The 21,188-nt window shown below is 38.5% G+C and overlaps 1 protein-coding gene across 1 annotated transcript; it reads left to right on the forward strand.

Moving 5' to 3' along the window:
• Positions 1-15,369: 15,369 nt before the first annotated feature.
• On the forward strand, positions 15,370-20,120 carry si:ch211-142k18.1. Its single transcript, XM_046044544.1, has 3 exons — positions 15,370-15,425; positions 17,853-18,394; positions 19,982-20,120. Exons 1-3 carry the CDS (start codon positions 15,408-15,410, stop codon positions 20,118-20,120), a joined length of 699 nt encoding a protein of 232 aa, XP_045900500.1. The 5' UTR covers positions 15,370-15,407.
• The last annotated feature ends 1,068 nt before the right edge of the window (positions 20,121-21,188 follow it).

Consider the following 21,188-nt stretch of genomic DNA (forward strand, 5'->3'; position numbering starts at 1 on the left):
TCTGTTTTTTTCTCCAGCAGTGTATTACACTCCTGCTGGAACAACACGTCTCTCCTAAGCCACGTAAATCAATAAAAGAACGACGGGAAAATTGTCAGCAAGGAGTCAACAGTGTGTTATCTCCCTTGAATTTAATGATCAGTGAGCAACACCATGGAAGATGTCCAAGCTTTTAATGATATTGCAGTTAAATAGTCAACAGCACTTCAGAAATGTGCAAAGTTGCCTGGATTAAGAGTACAGTTTCACAATTTTAAGTGTTAGTTCCATGTGCATGTGTGTGGAACATGTGAATTTTAGATACTTGTATATGGAAACAAACACATCATGCAGGATGTAAACAGTTTTAATAATAAAGAAATTCCTTGCATATGCCAAGATCTTACAAGCTTCATATCTTCCAGTAACACTGTACTATGTTACTTCATACAATATTTGTAAAAAGATGGAGTCATGCAGTGACTTCCATTAGGCAGTCATCTATTCTGTCCTCATGGTCTCCAGGAAGCACACATACATAAACTGGCTAATTGTGTTTGCCTGATTAAATTCTGTCTTGCCTTCTAACCATTTATCTTATATTTATCCAGGGATATTTAATCCCATTAAACATAAGCTATGAGAACGGGGATGTGAAAGAGCTCTGCCTTTGATATGTGCAGACACATACTGTATTTCCATTGGTTCAAATCAGTGTCAGTCTGATTGATCAGTGTTCACAATATCCTCAGGCTGTATCATTTCTTGCTGATTGACTTCTACAATGAGGTCTGGATGGGGGCTTTCTTTTTCCAGGGTGCGGTCTGTTGTGAAACACATAACGTAGGCCAGGCAGCTTGTGCAGAGCCACATGCCCTTTTGCTGCACTAGTGATGCAACTCATAGCCTTTCCACTTAACCATTGAGGGACCCTGTTTTTGTGAGAAAAGATGTACAGCATTAAATGTGGTCAAGTGTGCAATTTGCAGAGGGTGTTATGGCACTTTTAGTATCTTTGTGACCTGTGGCCCTCCTGTAAATGGGGTGAGATTAGAAGGGACCAGTATCACAGTAGCACTGGGTATGTAAGGGGCTTTCATCAATCATAGCCAATCACAGCTCACCCTCTTCCTTTGAAAGCACTGTTCTTGGTACCGTGACACACTGACAATTTGGTAAGGCGGCGTCAGCAAAGTCCTGGCCAACTTCTCTAAAGAACAAACTAATTTTATTTCAGGATTGTGCAATGCAGTCATACAGTAGCTCCAATATAAATATATGGCAGACAAAAATACATGTTGGTGTTTCCTTAAGTCAAAGTCTCTTTTTCTAAACCCTGTTACAAATGTGCACAATGATGCACGGTTTTATTTCATATCACAATAATCCACAAAACAGCCAATTATGTTGCATCTCAGGACTATCCAACACCAGTTGCATTGCAGAAACTGAGGAGCTGTGTATAATACTGCCTGTCCTGTGGCCATCGCTGCGATGGCCACAGCGATGGCCACACAGCCATCTTAAAAGCAGTAACCTCATGCACTTACACTTGTACTTAGTTTTTGCTGTTATTTTTCCTTAGGATTTGTTTATATACTTTTTCAGACACATTGTACATATATTTGTTGCAAACATTTATTTAGGTACAAATAACTCACTTACATACATTATACTTTATTTAGTTGACCGTTCCAAGGTATATTTTTGGAGCGCGCACAATTCCTTTGGATTGTCTTTCTGTTTTTATAACTATTTTCTTTTGAGCTTACCAGTGTTGGGAATTCCACACCATGGAAGGATCCATGCAGTCTGCTGGCTTAAAGGGGTGAGCCTGGAGCAGGAGCAGCTTTATAGGGGAGGTGGCCTAATTGGACACTACGACGGCTTCATTCACTCCCTAGATATTTTGGGTTTAGATTTATATTATATTAAGTATTTTGTTTGGTTAATGTTAAGTAAGATTACATTTCTTTTGGAATACGTTTTTAGTTGGTTTTGCTGTTTTTTGTAGTTCATGTAGTAGTGTTATTGTTAGTCTCACCCTGTGTGTCAATATTGGTCTGATCAGCCAGTATCCCTTTGTTTCTCTTGTAGTAGGTCCGTTGTATTTTTGAGTTTGTTTAAGTTATGGTATGTTTATTTGACCTCTTTTACAGGTCAAAACTTTATCTTTATTTTGTTGTAATGAATTTTTGGGGAAAATAAAAACCCTTTCTTTTGAAATTCTCTTCTAACTCCTCTTGCCTAACTGCTTGGTCCCTCACACCTCCCAAGAAAAACGACCATAAGATCTTTTGCTAAAGCACGTTGTTATGACCTATATTTATGTTATTGTGGCAGTGGCCTCTAGTGGCCGTACGACAGTAGCAAAGGAGGAAGTAGGGTGATTTATTATATATAAATAGCGATAAAGTCCACGTAAGGAGGTGGGTGGTGTGGAAGGATGGGTCAAACCCAGGGCTTTCACACAGGAGAACAGCATTCATTTGAAAACAAGTATATGTTGAGTTATCTTGAGTTTTTAGTTAAATGGCGTTACTGACTTCCATCAAGTGATTTACATGACACAAGTCACGTGATTTAGACCACATTACACAAGTAGTGTGCTTATTTTAACCCAAGCCACGATGTTTTCCTAAACCTGACCAAGTAGCATTGTTGCCTAAACCTAACCAAACTGTAACCATTTCACAACATTAGCCACGTGTTGTCATGTGACTTACGACATCTGACTTAATTAATGAAGTTAAGGTTTGGTTGCCTGTGCTGGAAAACGCACGTGTGTTGTTTTGGGAGGTACTGACAAACAACCTATTGTCGTTTAGGTTGGAGGATTTGTTGGTATAATACTAAGGCACAAAAGTTTGTTTGCTTTTTTTGACAATATCATGATGCACAAGATTTAATCAAGGCAAGGCGGTGGAACTGGCATGCATAGTCTCCTTTTGAAAATGTGTAGCACTCAAATTAGAGTATCTGTTCAATCAGCTTGAGGGAGTCAAACTACTAAAGGCCTTAATAAAGCATACAAGCTGTTGTATACAGATGCCAGTAAGAATTTCAAATCAATCTTCATGTATACGTACATGACTTGCTCGCATAATTCACATTGGAGTAAAATTGTATTTTGCTGACTGTCTGTCTAGATCAAGCGGCAACCTCCGGCTCTCCAGTATCTGAAACTGCAATTCATCAAGTGGCCACTTGAGGCTGGCTGCAGAAGGGAGTCAATCTCCATTGACCCCAATGTTAAAATGCCCAAATTAACAGCAGAATAAAACATGTATCCAGCCTGGTTCAAAAAATGGTTTTAGTGCATATCGCTAATTTTGCCCACCTCACCTGTTTAAATTATAATAAGCCTTAAAGTTCTGCATTATTAGGGGCGTGGCCGTTTTGATTGACAGGCGCCATTAGCCGCTGCCACTCCTAGCACTCAGTCCGCCGTCTGTTAGCCTCACAATAGCGATGCCACTATCTGAGCTAGCTGTCTCTCCGGAGGAGAGCAGTGCACCTCCAAGTGTAACATTACTTTTTAAAAACAATAACGTTATACTATCCTTTGTAGGGTTCATCAGTGGGGATGACTGATTTGACATACATACGTACATATTAAAGGCAGTTTAGAGTCATCAATAAGTTATTACGCTTAGTAGATGTAGCATTCCTTGAGATTCAGCAATAACTGTGTTTGATCAGCAACGTTTCTGATAAGGAGCTTAAGAGGTGGATGCATAATTCGGCAGAACAGCTGTTGTAGGCTACCTGCAGACATTTTCATCCACCTTTTTTGTCAGCATATTGTGGTGTCCGAACAATAATGCTGTGATGATGTGTTGAGAAGAAATCCGCTTGACACTGTTCTTGATCATAAAAGTTTATTACATCAAGGAGTTCAGCATCAATTACAAGCTCTGCAGCAGCTTGGAGAGTGACCCAGCCCGATGGCCACTCTGTCTCTCTGTACATCAAACACAGCTTATATAGGACATGTTTAGGTATCTGCTAAATACCATAAGGGTCTGAGTCTGCAAGCTAAGGCTCCAATCCATATAAGAGCAAAGTTCTATAGGATAAGTGTAGACATCTTGTTGGACACCAGATAAGGGTCTGAGCCTCCACGTAACCACTGACCTCTGCTCTCCCCTTAAAGGTCACTAATCCTCTATCCAGCTGCTACAGTGCTATGTTAAACTGTTATGCGTCAAATGCACATATGTTATACACCACAATATAATGACCGTTGTGCCTGCAGACAGGTAGCTGGGCTGTAACCAGCGATGGTTTAGTTAAGGAGAGAAATCAGGTGTGTGAGATCCGCCTCTGAGTTTGCTTGATTGGTTAGAATTTGCCAAAAAAGGTAGTACAGTTCAATAAGAAATATAAAATAAGATCCTTACAATAAACGTTCAATAAGATCTGACTAGAGTAGTTATTATTGCACAGTGTCCAGCAGAAAACCGTATATTGCACATATTAGTAAACTGTGTATTTCACATTGCCACCCCTAATTACTGTCAGAGAGGTTATCATGCTGAGGCGATCTCAGAGTTCAGTAGCTTTATGGCACTTTGGAAGAAGCTGCTTAACTGTCTACCCATTGTTGTCTTTACAGGTGCCAGAGGAGCTGATTGCAGAACCCTCTAGATGTGATTTGCGGTGTCCAGCTCTACAGGAGAGAACGGCTCCAGCTTCCAGCTCTTCAGCTCCTGCTTTTCTTTTTAACACCTGAACACTACTGATGTGAAATTATGGCACTGGGTTCTTATCAACAGATTCTCTCATTATAATAACTCTCAACACATTTCAAGTCATACAAAACTACTTTTACATTTGTAACCTTTTAATATTGATGTTTTCATGAATGCAAGACAAGAGTTTAATTTATTAAGCTGTTGCTTTTGTATTAGGAATACTTTGTTATAAAGTGTATCAAACTAATTATACATAATAAAATTATTCTTCATTCATCATCAGTTTCATGTTTTAATTTTAAATAGTGTGATCTAAACTTAACAATATTATAGTTAACAGCTGTAAATTAAAATATTAAGATGTTATTTATAGGCTAACATTTTGCATATATGTTAGTAGAAAGTAAAAAAAATGAAAGGTTGATTTTATATACTGTTTTATTTTGACATTTCTTTAAGAGACAAATGTGACATTGACTGAGAAGTTACTCCGTAGTGAAAAACAAAGAATTAACTGCACACTGAATAGTTTTGAAGTCCTGTAGGAGGTGTCATTTATTACGACCTCTTAGAAGGTCTTGTGTGGTTTACATTGTATAGACTCACCTATTTGCTACATGTGCATTCGGTCAGCTCTGAGACCTCAGAGTTTGCAAGGTCACCATAAAAAACACCTAGTGGGATTAATAATTACTCTGTGCAGATCATTCTTTGTTTCAGCACTTACCCACAGGATGGTTTGGATGTGCCCACATTATTCTGTGTTTAAACTAGACTTATATCAGAGAAGCAAACAAGGCACTCTTCAGAAACTTCAGGCTCTGTTACTGGGTGTATGGGTCCTTATTTATCTTAAAGTATAAGGTAGAAAGTAAAAATACTCCTGCACACACAGAAATACACTGCACAATAACATTTCAACATGTGAAACATGTTTGGGAGTATTTTCCCTTTTTTGGGAGTGCTAATATATATAGAATTTATTACAAGTGAACCATAAACCATATCTTTTTTTTAAATGGATCTATGATACAAATATGGACAATATATAAAAGTCAAAGTAAACAGAAGGAGAGAACGCCTTTCCACGTCAGTCCACCCCATCAGCACAATGAGGACTCCAGGTCTCTGCAGCTCTCTGGCACCAGGTGGGACATCTAATCCACAGTGTGACTCTGGGAGGAAAATGTGTAATAAATTCTTCAGGTGATGAAAAATATAAAGTAAACAATACAGATGATTCTTTAATAAATAGAATATTGTGTTAAGTAAATTTTCTAACGTCATTTAATTCAAAAAGTGAATCTTTGATATATTCTATATCATACACAAAGCGAAGCATTTCAAACCCTTTTTGCTTTCATCTTGATGATTACGGTTTACAGCTCATGGAAATAAAAACTCCACTATCTCAAAATGTATAAACATTTTAGAATAAAAATACATTTCTGTATTATAAATTATACAGAAATGTCAACTGGAGAAGAGCTCTCATCAGCTAATTAACTCAAAACACCTGCAAAGGTTTCTGAAGCCTGTAATCGCTCAGTCTGGTTCTGTTGCTCACAATGTACTTTTCCTCACTATTCTAATTTTTTGAGATGCTCTTCTAAAAGATGCCTCAGTTTTTTAATGTTGATAGCACTATTATGTCACATACATGGGAGAAAATGGAACAGGGAGACTCTTTAAATGTTTTTGTGTTGTCCTTTTAAGACAGACAATTTTATATCAGCTGTCAAATGTCCAGTAGCCAAGACTAGCAACGTTATTTTAGACTCAAAGTTTAAGCTTTGAGTAGCAGATGTGGAGGCATCAGAACCTCAACAAGAATCTTGAGACAAATATAAAAAGTACCTCTCTCTCAAGTGTCGTATTCGAGACAATAATCTCATACAGCCCTGCCGACAGCAGAAATGTTACTCAAAATAGCGGTGTGGGGAATTAATTAACGTGATAGCAGCCATGGCTAACGTTTTACAAGATATATAGCGTCCATCATGTAACTGAGGACTCTACCGCTAGCTTATTACGTTTATTACAAGTAACATACTGAGGTGATGTCCAAATAAACGACTCGTAGCCAACGGTATGTAAAATGGTTAACGTTAATTGATTTGCTTGAAATTGTTCATTTGAGCTGTAACGTTAAGTAAACTTAAGGTAATTAATAACTGATTCATAGTTAACTGTTAACGTTGGTCTCAACAAAATCGTTGTGTGTTAGTGTTGCAAAATAACGTTACCCCATTTATATATTAAAAAGCATTTAAAACCTTGTGAAGTATAATGTCAATAACAGATATGTGAGTTATTTTAATATTTTCTGGTGTCTTCCCTTGACTATAGCTGGTAATGTCGCAAACTGGTAACAACACGGCCGCAGGTTCCAACCTCCACCGTACAGCACCGCAGAGTAGCATGTAGCATTAGCTCCTTAGCATGAGCTAACTCGGTCATGTCGAGCTAGGCGGGAGTGGTTTCTGCAACACGTCACCTCAGCTCCACCTACTTTGGGCCTCTTTGCCCATTTTTGGTTATCAGGGAGTGACGCGCGGTGACGCGCTGCCAAGATGGCGCTGGCCAGCTCCGCTAATTTTGAGCTTCAAAACGGCTCTTCAGAAAGCAGGCCACGTCAGTAACAACAGTTGCATGATTATGCAGATTCTCCTAAGTTTTTATTAATTCTCAAGGAAAAGTGGTTAGGAAAGGAATTTTTTTTTACTTTTGGACCGCAGCCCACATCTCCGCAGGCTTTGACTGAGGGAATTACCTACAGTACATAGTGTTATGACGTTAAACATTGGGTTACTAGGGGAGGCCATTAAGAAAAAATGAAGGAGCAACTAAAAGAAAAAAGAAGTTTACATGTAAGTGTATGTTGCTGATAAATGATTATATGAAAATTACCTCTTTTCCACTCTGTAAAGCTGATGATACACACAGCAACTTTTAGAGCAATCGTGCAGGGCAACGTTGCCGTCAGTGGTAATGAGTAAAGATTACTACCGTAATCCCCTTCCCCCACCACTCCGCCAACTGCCCCGCACCGCCGCTATCTGTTCAAAACATAGTCGGACTTGCCACTAGCAAGATTGCCCAGCAACATTGCTCAAAAAGTTGCCCCGTGTATCATCAGCTTAAGACTGTTCCTTTTGCGTTTCTCTTAATAAAACTGGAAAACTGATCTTGCTCTGTTTGGTGTCTGTATCTGGGTCCAAATACCTGTTTTTTCCTGTGTTTGTACTTGGCATTCATGACATCCACTGGTTGAAAAAATAATCACAATGAAACAGGCAGAAGATGTGATTTAAAAAAAAGTTTTTTAAGAACTGGAAAAGGTAACTGGAATGGTTAAATATAATTCCAATATTGTATTTTTGGTTTTATTTATTGGCTTTATTGATTCACCTACTGACCTGAAACGTGATCCATATCTCACTGAGCATAGACTGAACCCATTTTCATGTTATCAGATCATCGATCATCTTTCGCTGACTACAACACTACCAGCTGGTTCCTCTCGTGCAGAGTGTGAACAGCGTGTCAATGTACACGTGTGTCGGCTGGCCACCGGCTGCTTTGTTGTGTGGTTAAGTACAACCTTATTAGTGGACATTTTAGTTGGTCCTCGTTATTTGAGGTCAGTCTGGTGTGTCAGGAAATCCTCAGGCAACAACCCTAAATTTCACAGAACATTTCCATTGACAGATTTATTAATTATTGCACACAGTTTGACATGTTATCACAAATCCCTGCCTGTGACTCCCAAAGCTCCCCAATCTGTGCTGTAAAAGGGAACATGGATAAAGTGGCTGAGGACACTGGTTCTTAGTACTAAAAGATGCCCGAGCTGTGTTGGGCTCCCAGAGTGGATTAGCAGAGTTTATCAGCACCAGCACACTGTGGCACTCATTGCTAGAGCACTGCTGTGTGGATAAGTGGCTGCAGAGAGCACTGAGTCCTTGGCCTTGGTCAATAACAGCCCTCGGGGTACACAAGGTGCTGGTCAATTAGAAAACGCTGAAACAGTTTCTTGGTCAATATATTCACGGTCACAGTCTAATCTATGTATTTTGTAAACACTTCAGTGGATCGCTGTGTGAATTCATATTTTGCTTTCATTTGAAATTACATCACATTAGATGGTTTAACATGGGAGTGATGGATGAAACAGTGGTAGGAAGGGGGAAAACTATGAGCTATACTATAGACAGAGCTGATACATATGGATTAATTCTACTGCAATGTATTGAGCAAGACAAACATGAATTTACTGAATATCAAGAGACATTTAAAAACTGCATGAAATTCGTATTAAAATTATTTATTTCATGTCTTGCATATTTAACATTTTAAAGGTATGATTATTAAGCTTTCTGTCTCCAAACATCAATTCACTATTTTTTTCTATGTCTGTCTGGCAAATCACTTTGAGGTTCTAAAGGACATTTAGTTCATAAATCCACTTTCACCTTCAAACAAATCCATACTCTGGTAGGGATGACTGGATTTGCTACCTGTTGTGGAATTCAAACAGCTCTCTAAAACATTTTTTCCCCCACCCACAGAATGGAAGCTGCTGCATTTCATGTAACACTCATTTCAGATATAAAGCGGTCAGTTATGTGACATGGCTTACATTAATCATAAAAAACAGCCTTCCTATCCTTTGGGGCAAAATGAAGCATCTCGGACATGCTACATGCGTGTCCAAGCATAGCTGAGGGCTTTTAACACTGTGATGTCTGACAAAGACCATCTGGCCCACTGCAATATGGGGATAACATGTGTGCTGCTGTCAGGTCTTTTCTAAGATTCTTTAAAATGTTACAGTGAGAAATATGCAAACAATATAATAAATATAGGAAATGATGTAAAAAGGATACTGTTCGAATGACAATGTTGCTCATTGTAAATCCTCTGTGTGTTCAATTTACATTTCAAACAGTCTTTAAATTATGATTGATTTTAAATTAAATGGGCTATTCTGTTAATGAGAGGGTTTATAAAAACACTAGTGTGTGACTGCAGTAAGAAGGCTTTCGCACCAACACCAACAGTAACACGTTTACTTTGTCAACCAAATTCTTTGCCTGATTAGCGCAACTAAAAGTACTTTTTAATCTATTTTCTGGCTGTGAACTGTCAAGGCAGCAATCTGTGTAAGTTACATTTATGCAAATCGTTTGGTAATCATAGTAACATATGCATCAGCAGAGTGCAGGGATTTTCCCAAATCGATCAAAGTGAAAAGCAGTAACAACAGAGGTATGTTGTGTATCTTGGTAGTAACCAAACTCACCAGTGGAAGAGACCCAGTCCCTCCTGAGTGACAGCACCAGCCGGACTATGGGAGGTAACTCCGGTGTTGTTGGAGAATCACTAAACGCAAGAGGCATCACTTGGTTTCATCTTTTTTTATTAACTTTTGTATTGAAACTGAGGGTTTTTTTGTTGGGATCCAGAAGAGGAGGTTTTTGTTGAGACTTGGACTTTTGTGGAGATTTGAACTGAGATAAGGACTCATTCATTGGTGGGTGAATAGTGGGTTTTGTATTGAGCACTGACTGTATAATGCACAGTGTTAAACTTTGTGTTTCTTGTCATCAGTCTTTGAAATACCTGGTTGTTAAGTAAGGTGGAGTGATTGTCACGTACTGAAATACATACAAAAACCTTTTTACAGGCAAACATGCATGGAATGTTTGTGCGTAAACATATTGAACATTGAATTCCAACATTATTTACATTTTGTATGTATAAAATTTCCAAAATTAGGTTGAGTTGCAGTCTTGACTTTTAATTCTAATAATTAGTTACTTCTTCGTGACACCACAAAAGATAAAAATGCTTATAAGGCACGGGAAACTTCTGTTTGATTAGTTAGTTGGTCCAAAGGCAGCTAAAAGGCAACAATGCAACATTTTATCTGGACCAAATGTGCCAAACTACAGATATATATATATATATCATATACTATTTCAAAGTTGCGTTAAAAGATGATTTATGTGGTTATTGAAGCATGCTAAAAGGTCAAAAGCAACCCAAAAAGTAAATATTTCCTGCCCTGCCCTGATATCTGATTATACATGACTTAAATGTGTTTAATCCTCTTCTTAGATAAACTGCACCAGAGACCTGTCAATGTTGTGATGTCTTGGCTGTCAATTAGAGGTCGATAGAAATCATAAAACTCTTCCATGCCCTTTTAAAATACAGCCTCTGGTGAAACATTGTTCTGCAGTAGGTATTATCAATCATTCAAATCATAGCCGATCTGGATTACTGGTTGCCATCAGCAGCTGTCATGGATTTGTACCTCCAAGATTAAGAGTTGAATTTCTTTTTCCTTTTCAGTGAACCCACCTGCCTGTGGCATTGTTCCAGAAACATGTGCACTCTCTTTTCTAGTATGTTTTGCTGTCTATTATTGTGCACTGAAGAGACAAAAACATATGTGAAGGCAGGAGGAGAGGAAATTAAAATGATGCCATGTATATCTGCTGTTAAGATGCACTCTGTGGATGTAGCATTGTCAACAAAATAAACATGGCTTCGTCATTAGATGAGAAACTATGCCATCTCTATAAGCGTTGTCTCTTGTGAATCTGCTGTGAATTGCGACTCCTTAAATGTAAATTCAGATATGTGTGGTGTAAGTGGTGTGAGAAAAAAGTAATCAATTTTACAAACACATGATTGGCAACTCTATCACCAAACAAGAAGGTTGACGATGAATTTTCAATGTTTTTTATGTCCAGTACAAATGATTTCTAAACTTTTGCACATTGCAAATCTGGTGTGGTTACAGACAGATAGGGGAAGACTGTGGTTGTGGCAAAACTATGGTGGTATGGCATCTATGGTTTGGTTAAGGTTAGGCAACTACTACTGATACAAACTCTTGTGTCCTGCATGACAGTCAGACATGTTGCAACCTTACTTTTCACCTTGCTAGATAAAAGGCAAAGTACTTTCTAGTTTGGCACTAAATGTTGGCTTTGGGTGTAAATTGTTCACACCCCAGCTGCTTTTTAAGGAAATGATTTGACTCTATTCTTGTTTTTCAAGTTTTTGCTGTCGCGCTGATTAATTTTGGTTTAAATTTCATTAACAGTTTTCCAAAGGGAAGCTCTATATATCTCTAAGTTAGCAGTGAGCACTGTACTCCAATACAGTCTAACAGGGTAAAAAAATATTCCCAAAAGCAACCAAAGTATGCACTCTTCAACAAAATAACAGTCACACTGTAAGGAGACCTACTATATTCAGTTTTCCAATTCTCCCTGACCTGAAGTTAAAGAATAATACATTTAAATGGCTATAAAACAAATTATAGATCGAAAGATACGTATTTCCACACAAAATTACCCTTTAATACTAAGTGTGATTAAAAACTCCAAAGAGCTTGGTATTGTTTATTCACTTTATAAAATACAAAAGTGCATTCTTCAAACATATGTCAATAGGACCATTCCTACAATAAATAGGAAATGTATATCCAGTATGGTCCCAAAAAGACAGTTCCCACCAAACTATATAACCCTCATGCTTCCTCCAGTCCCCCACCAGAGCCTACAGATGTGAAGTAGATTACGCCCCCTCTTTACCAGCCCCTCTTTCCACTGCAAAGAAAGAAATCATTCAGCTTCAGCCTTTTCTACGAACACCCCTCTCCCCTACCTTCCCCTCCCAACAGCAGACAGGGGCACACAGGCGACCACGCTCTCCAGCCAAACCCTAATTGTGAGTGCGTGTGTCTGCATTTTTTCCCCCCCTGACATGAAGAAGGAAACCAAGTGAGTATTTGTTCTCTCTGCTTGTGAATGGTCGTTCTGAGCCTTTTGAATCGTTTTGCTTGACTGAAAAAGTGGAGGTGGCAGGATTTAGCTGTGAAAAAGTTCTAGAGTTGGGTAAGTTTGGTTTTTGGATTTATAAAACTTTTGTTATAGTGTATAATGAGAGGCTGGGGCTTTCTCACCTGGCACTCCGTTGCCAAAAGTAGAGAAATATAACTTACAAACAGCCTACTGTTACATTTTTTTGGCATTTATATGTTTACACATAATTAAATTACTGTTTGGTTGTAAAATACTGTTGAATAGAATAGAGAGAGACTTTTTTTCTATGTCAGATAGTATTTATGTACAGTACATGTTGATATACTGTATATGTGTTTATATGTATAGGTGTGTGTGTGCAAACATCTCTCTACTTATCTGCCCAATTATTATTCTGCCAAGTTTGTCTCCACCTTACATGATTACCTTTGAGGCCCGTGAACCTGTGAGGCCTCTCTTTGCTGTACTGGCTTATTGCCAAATACCTTGTTGTCATAGCAACACTGAAGCAGTTGAGTGTTGCCACACCTACAAAACACACCTGTTCAGTCTTTTACAAAAGCGGCCAAGGGGCTGAGATTAGCTCTGATCCACAGCTCAGGATGTTGCCATGTATAGAATTAAATATGCACTTTTACAACTGAAAGGCTGGAAAACTTTAATTGGTAAATGTATCACAACCATGCAAATCTGCAGATGGCATAATTCATAAATTCATTCTATTGATTATATAGCAGCTGAAAAAATTAATCGATTAACTGAGTGACAAAAGAAGAAGAATCGTTTAAGTAATTTTTTAGTTAATGTGCTAAACATCCTCCTGTTCCAGTTTCTGAATTGTGTAGATTTGCTGCTTTTGAAAATCTTTTAGTTTTGGACAGCTGTGCATACAAAATAAGTAGTAATTTGAAAACATCGCCTTAAGCATTTCTGTACCATTTTCTGACATTTTTTTTGACAAAATGAAATTGAAAAAGTAATCTACAGATTAATTGATAAAAAAATATAATATTTTAGTTGTAGTCCTGGATAGGAAATGACTTAGCATAAGCATAAGTCTGGATACTGGCCATAGTCTCAGCTACCTGTGAAAAGTTGTTCTGGATTTCCAGTTAACAGTAGGTGTGGAATATTTAGTTGTATAGTATTGAAACAATCAATCAATAATCACTACACTGCTGTCAGAAGATTTACAGTAGCTTTTCTCTAAATATTACAAACAAGAACTGAAACATCCTGATGGTGTGGTGTTCTGACCTGCTTTCCTTCTACAAGCAAGCTTCTGCTATTTTAAGCCAAAAGAAAAGTCAGCCTATAAAAGCCACTTCACAATGACAGATCCTTCAAAGTGGAGCCAAAAAGGTCACTACAGGCCACAGAGTCTAACACAAACACTGTTTCAACTGAACCATAAGACGCCAGAGTGGAAATTGTGCAGACATTTTCCAAAGACAAAGGAAACAGCTCCTGCCAGTATGTGATACAGAGAAGAGCATGTGTGCTTCTAGTTAGCAGGCGTTTTAGAGACTGAATTAATGTCACAAAATGTCCTTTGACTTGTGCCTTTTACTGCTGCCATGGTAATTGAACACAGAGACAATAAAGTTATATTTTAAGATGAATTACATTTCCATTTGGCCGTATTCTGTCATTAGGCTGAAATTATTGTCACTCTATGCCATTAGGTTTAGATTTATTACAATCCAGACAAGTGCAGTACAAGTTCAAAGTAATAAAAAGGTTGGGACATGCTGTGCTGCAGCTCTCCAATCAAGGAGCTTTAAATGTCTTTGAAGACGGAGACACAAATTCAGCATTCAAATGTTTTCTGCTCTTAATTTGTGACAAATTTCACAGTAAATTCTCCTGCTATTCAACATAAAATGACTTTATAAGATGTTTTTCTTTTGCACACTGTACAGTTTATGTGTGGTGTGTTTAAGGACAAAGACTGACGGAGATAAAGTAACAGATATCTATTCTAGTCCAAAGACGTTTAATATTGAAAATATTTTGTATTCAAACTGTCCAAATAACAAACCTCATTCAATCATGACGTGTCACCTGTGGAAAAAGTCATTAAACCAGTTTTATTTGAGTGTCTGTCTGTAACAATGCACATGTCAAATTAAATGAGCAGACATATCACTCTAAGATCATGATGCAGAGCTCCTGGATTGTGTCTCTGCATGCAATCTGGTTTGGCTTGAAGGTTTCTATTTACTGTTCTTGTTACAGCTGCTGCAACATATGTGAGGTCACCATTTAAAGTAAACAGGGGCTGGGGGCGCAGGGGGGGTAACAGCCAACAGTTGGTTGATTTATGGGTTTGGACCACACCACCACTCATCTTAAAATAAATAGACAATTTTACAGTGTCCGCTCTAGCAAGCATGACTGGGTGTTTCACGAGAGAACATGGCCATAGGTGCAAGACAACCAACTAAAAGTTTCACATCAGCTATGAGAAGTTGAAATAGTTTCAAGGCTGCTGAAAAAGTAAACCGCAGCTGAAACCAAATGTGCTCTGACAGCAGAAAGAGCTCTACAATGCCTCTACCTCACAGGCCTGGTTCAGGTTTTTAAATATATTTCCAGATGCAGAAGAGAAAGGCACAAATGGCAGTGATAAGTGATAAAGTGAGACTGCTGTTTGACTGAACACTGTAACACATACAGGGAGGAGGGGCTAACACTTTGAGAAAACAAACCCCCTTTGTGATGAAATCCCACCTGATGTTAGAAATTAGGAAGGCCGCTCCCTCTCTGTACACTCATGTGTTGAGGATGTAGATGTTTTGAAAGATCCCCAACCACTGCTGTGTGGTGCAATGTCAGCTTTTACAGCCCTAGTGTGACGCAACTCATGCATCTGCTACAGTGAGCCATGGCCCAGCCACAGAGTGTGAGGCCATCTCCAGTTTGTAAACATAACACAAGCTGCACATAACTTTGAGCAACATTTTTACAGCACTGGTGATAGCAACAGTGGGAAAAACATGAATAAACAAACAAAAGCACAATGACAGATGACAATTGCTGTAATAATTAGAATCGTATGAAACTGAAGACTTAATGATGAAGTTTCAACATTACTGAACACTTATTGTTGACATTTATGTCATGGTTTTGGGATTGAGTTATGTAATTTCTTGATTTATTTTGAAAGAATCCTTCCTTGTGTGTCTTGTGTTTTTTTTACTTCCTGCCTTTGTGTGTTTCCCGCCTGTTTGATTGTCTGCCCTGCCCTAATGAGTTTCACCTGTGTCTTGTTATCAGCCCCTCTCTAGTGTATTTAGGTCAGCGTGTCTTCATCTTATTATCAAGTGCTCCTGCCTTTTCTTCTGTTCGTTGGCTTATTTACCTGACTTATTTGGATTTCCTAGATTTTGTATTCTTGTCTGTTCAGTTTTGAAATTGTTTGCTTTTTGTACTTCTGTTCCTGGTGTTGACCTTTGTCTGCCTCTATTCTCTGTACGCCAGAGTACTTTTTGATTAATTACTGAAGCCATTGAACAGATTCTGCTTTACCTTGGTGTTCTGCATTTTGGGTCTGAAATTCAGGCACCAAAACTCAAGATGAAAAATTCAAATTTGAACATCTGACCTACAGAGGATACTTGATACTTTAACGTAACCTGGCAGAACGTAGGTCTGATTGACCTTTGGTAGCCTGGAAGTTTGAAGTTTGGCGTCTTCATTTCACAGATCCAATTTGAGCAACCTGCGTTTAGAATTGTTTTTACATTTTTACATTAAGTATTTGACAATAAATCCATTAAATTTCTAAATGGGTGTTGCTTGTAAAATTGTTATTATTATAATAGGTTGTAAATTCCATCTCTGATGTTGGAAAGCAAGACCTCCAAGTCCTCCTAATATCACTTGATCAAACTTACTCAATTAATACAATGGCCTGCTTCTTTGACTATATATTGCATTCCATAAAGTTATATAAAAAGGTGTTGTTTATTATTGATATTACAAAAGTTCAAGAAAAGGGAAATGTCAGCTGATAAACTATGCATTGGTGTGAAATGCTTTCTGCTAAAATATATAGTGTGAGATTCACATTTTTGAGCCACTAAAATATTAAAGATTAAATAGAAACTATTTCTATATTACTGAAAGGTACAGTTTGACAGAAGAAATGACAATAAGGAAATGTCTAAAGGTCATGAGACAGATCTAAGTCCCCTTTGTGCAATTTAGCCTTTGATGCCACCAGAGTGCCTTTCTTTTGGCATAATAACTGCACAATGTTTGTGTGATTTATAAAAAGCTCCTTACATGGAGATGCAGAAAGTACCATGGGAAAACTTTAGATTAGACTTTAAGGTGTGCTAATGTAACCTAATAAACAGCCAGTGGTCCTCAGTGGTTCTTTAGATTCACAGCTGAATCACGGAAAATTTGAAGTGTTATTCCCTGCTGGCTGAGGCAGAAGAGTGGAGAAGCTTGGATTTAAAAGATGATGGTGGACAAATGAGGGTCCACACGTAATATCCCCTTAATGCTCCAAAGTTCTGAAGAGATATGAACTTTTTATTTATTTATACACAAATTTACATTTTTTCTATCGTAACAGGGTGACTTATTTGGTAATACCACTGGGGACACTGAGTGAATGAGTTCATTTTGAAGGATGAAATAATTATGTCCATGGATTTACTACAGTAGTGCTTTCTACGGACACTACATGTATAAAAAAGGGTTACAGGATAGTATAATGTTTGACTAGAAACCAAGATAAAAGTTATAACTGTCACTGTCTGGTCCAAGCCAGGACACAAAAATTTTCATATCACTAAAAGCAGTAATTTGACATTTTGGGAAATCTGTTTATTTGCTTTTTTACAGACAGATGACAAGATTGATACCACTCTCATATCTGGTTATTAAATATGAAGCGACAGTCAGTGGCCGGTTAGCCTAGCATAGCATAAAGACAGGAAACAGAGGGAAACAACTACACACTTGCATGGACCATGTTTGTGCCCTTAGAGTTGCTGGTATGTGGATTTTGTTATCTTTGGACAAAGCCAGGCTAACTACTGTTTCCAGTCTTCATGCTAAGCTAAGCTGATTTAGTATAAAAACATGAGTGTGTTATCAATCTTTTCATCTCACTCTCTGCAAGAAAGCAAATGTGCGTATTTCCCAAAATGTTAGACATCTACCTCTTCACCTTGGTTTAATAAATATCAGAAATGCAACTGTTTATTGTAACTTATTTATGTGTTAAATTCTCCACAAGGAAATGTACAATTTCCACCACAGTGATCAAGTTAACAGAAGTTATTCACAGTCACTCACCTCCTTCTCTTCCTAGGTTACCATGTGGCATTGTTGGATGCACTTCATCTTGGCCTGGATATCAATGGCAACCCCAACGCTCTGCCAAAGCGGAGATTGGGGTTCAGGCTTTGACATCTACTCTGAAACAGTGGCCACCAATGACACGTCGCAGGCAGTTGGTGATGAGCCTGTGAGGATGAGAAACAACCAAGACTGGATCACATCAGCAGCTTCCTCTCCATCACCCTCACCTACACTGCTGTATGAGCCTCAACCGGACAAGTGCTTTGTCCACTTCAGCACTAACGCTGCTTCAGCTCGAAGGCTGAAGGCCCAGAAAGAGGAGCTGGCCTACCTGCAGGCCATCCAGCATGGAAACAAGGCAGTGATGGAGAGCTTGGAGCAGTTTGTGGGGGCAGAGCTGGGAGATCTGAGCTATGAGGATGTGATTAAGGAAAATATCCTTGGCATCCACGAGGACCAGAAGAATTGCCACGAGGTGGTAGAGAAAGCTGAAGAAGATCTAGAAAAGCAGCTGGAGGGGGAAGTGTCGGGAGTCATCGCTGGGATGCAGAAGTGAGTGCATCAGTGCAATAAATCAGTTTTTCAAGAAGTGAAATAGGTCATATTATGCTTGGCTTTTCCCCTTTTTCCCTTTTGCTTTACTTCCGTAAACTATCTGCGTGACTTTGTAACACACAGCATAATTCTCGCCTAGCAGTCATCAGGCATTCCTTCAAAAACACAGGGGGAAAAAAACACTGAGCTGCAGCACACAGTGATAAGTTGTCCACCCGCTGCCTCCACTCTTCCCCACCCTCCCTACCAAACGTTAGGCAGTCAATGGACATAAAGTTGTTACTGTGATGTAGAGACAAATGTTACGGATGAAAGATCAATTTGATACAAATTAATAACTCACCACTCTGAAACTCTTGCTCCAGTCTAGGTTGCGAAGCTGGTTCGGGAACATCTACTACTGAACCAAAGTCCTGATTACTGGCTTGTCAGGACCCACTCTACTCTTCTTCTGATTGGCTATAGTCCTTAACTAGCTACTGTGAATGTGCAACTCCCAACTAAGATCAAATAGAACACACAGGTTCAAAAGAGGAGCTGTACGACAAACATATGGTGTTTTTTGAAAAAGAAACCATGTAAACTTATTCTCATACAACCCCTAAATAAAATTAAGAACCTGAAAATGATCATAATATGACCTCTTTAGAAAGAATGTGTTTGTGCTGAGCTTCATAAAGGTTGAAATGTAAAGAGAGCAGAAAAAAAGACCAGCTCTAGTTTGTTGGTGTAATGAAGATGTAAACAAATGAACCAACACAGAAATTGGATGTATTGTGAGTTAAGATCTGTGTTCCAGTGATGGCCAACACAGGTAGTATTTTGCCATTTATCAGAGCACAGGCGACTGCATTGCTGTTTCATCCTGTCTTTCACAATGTCAGTGAAAAGCAAACATATTTCCATCCTATAGTAGTTGTTGTGCCTTTGCTTGCAGTCTTGATCGGTTTCAAGGTTTCTGGTTTACTACTCTTCTTCCAGCTGCTGTAACATGTGTGTGGTCACAATTGAGTATCCTGGGAAATTGTTGTTGTGACATTTCATAAACTAAACAATTAACAGAAAAAACACTTAAAAGATTATTTGTTCATCAAAAAAACCCAATAGTTGCAGCCCAGGAGAGGAATAACTCTGAATCCAGTAATTCACCTGAAACGCAGCAGCATGTTCTTTAATGAAGGTTGAGCTATCCAAAAGGTTTCATTTGCAAAGGCTCAGTACAAAGTATCCTCCTAAGAAGCATTCATGTCTACACATACAGATATTATACATGGTTTGGTGCACCTCTAATCTGACTATTTTTTACAACATGCACTGTGTTTGCAAAATGACCGTCTTGTTGTCTCTGTCATGCTTTAGTTTGTAATTTCTTTAGCATGATATATGATTCTGTCTTCCTCTTTACACAGTCTTTATAATGATATAACCAGCCTTAACATTAACCATATATGACTACCACCCCTCCTCTCCCCCCTTAATGTGTTCAATATCGCCTGCTTACTCTGTCTCTCTCCACTTCCCGACCATTTTTCTTTCTTCCCTTCACTCCACCTGGTGACCTGCTTTGTTTGTCTTCCGGAGCAGAATCAGACAAGAGTCCTTGGCCTTTGAAGACATGCTCCGTACTGCAGCGGACATCGCCAACAGGCTAGAGATCTCATCGCAGGTTCTGCACGCTTCATTCACCAAGCAGCTGAAAGACATTGCCAAAATTCACCGCTAAGGAAGCGCTGAAAAGACTTTGTATACTGCTTACGTGTCAACCTCTAACTTGCAAATGATGTTTGGTGTCCTGTATAAGACCCAAAATAAAGGAAATAAACCATGCAATTCTATGTTTGTATTAACTGTCGGTGCTTAAAGATGCAACTGAGATACAAAAAAAACATGTTTCCCCTTCAGCAAAATAATAACCCTGTAACCCAAAAAATTTTATTTTCCATCCAGGCATTATTTGTGGAATTTGGTGAGGTCAAATGTGGCAGCAGTATGTGGCACAGGTTTAAGCCAAGTAGAGTGTTTATGGATCAAACTAGACTGGCCTTCAGAGACCAAATATAATGGCTCCGTTAGTCTTCTCCAGAGGAAGCTATGTATCGACCATCTGGTTCCAGGGTGAGGATGGAGGCCAGGATACGCTTAGTGTGTTCCAATGCAGAGTCTGTTTTTGCAAAAAAAAAGATAGCAACTGTTATAAAGTATTTTATGTGCTGTTTGGAGAAAACTGTGCAATAATCTGTGGACGGGGGGACAAGTTACTAAATAAGCAATTAGACAACTCCTGTGATTAGGAAGAAATAAGCAGCAAACACTATAACAAAACTTGCTGAATCTCTTAAAACAGACAAACTCTGCATTTGTACATTGTTTAAATTACTGCTTACAAGATTTTACACAGAATGTAAACCTTGTGATGAGAAAATAAAAGCTATTTGTGGGGCTATTTGTGGATTTACCCATTCAAACGTGAGTATTGTGTATTAGTTGGGTGTCCAGCTCCGTTGTGCTATTCTCTCTTTAACCCTGCCAAGACACATGAGAGAGAGAGAGAGAGAGAGAGAGAGTGCTTTCATGTTTGCAATGATATAATGTGTAATAATATGAATTTTTACAATGTATGATATGAAAAATGTTTTGCCCTCTAAACAGCAATAAACAATACATTTGATACTTTTTTTGAAAGATTAAATGCTTTCTGTATTTGTTGCCATGCTTTCACATCTTCTACTCAGTGTTTTAGGGGAAATAAAACATCACGGAGGATCATAGGTGTCATTTACACTGGGGACGC

Source organism: Micropterus dolomieu, linkage group LG03 (assembly GCF_021292245.1).
Source record: "Micropterus dolomieu isolate WLL.071019.BEF.003 ecotype Adirondacks linkage group LG03, ASM2129224v1, whole genome shotgun sequence".
NCBI lineage: Eukaryota > Metazoa > Chordata > Actinopteri > Centrarchiformes > Centrarchidae > Micropterus > Micropterus dolomieu.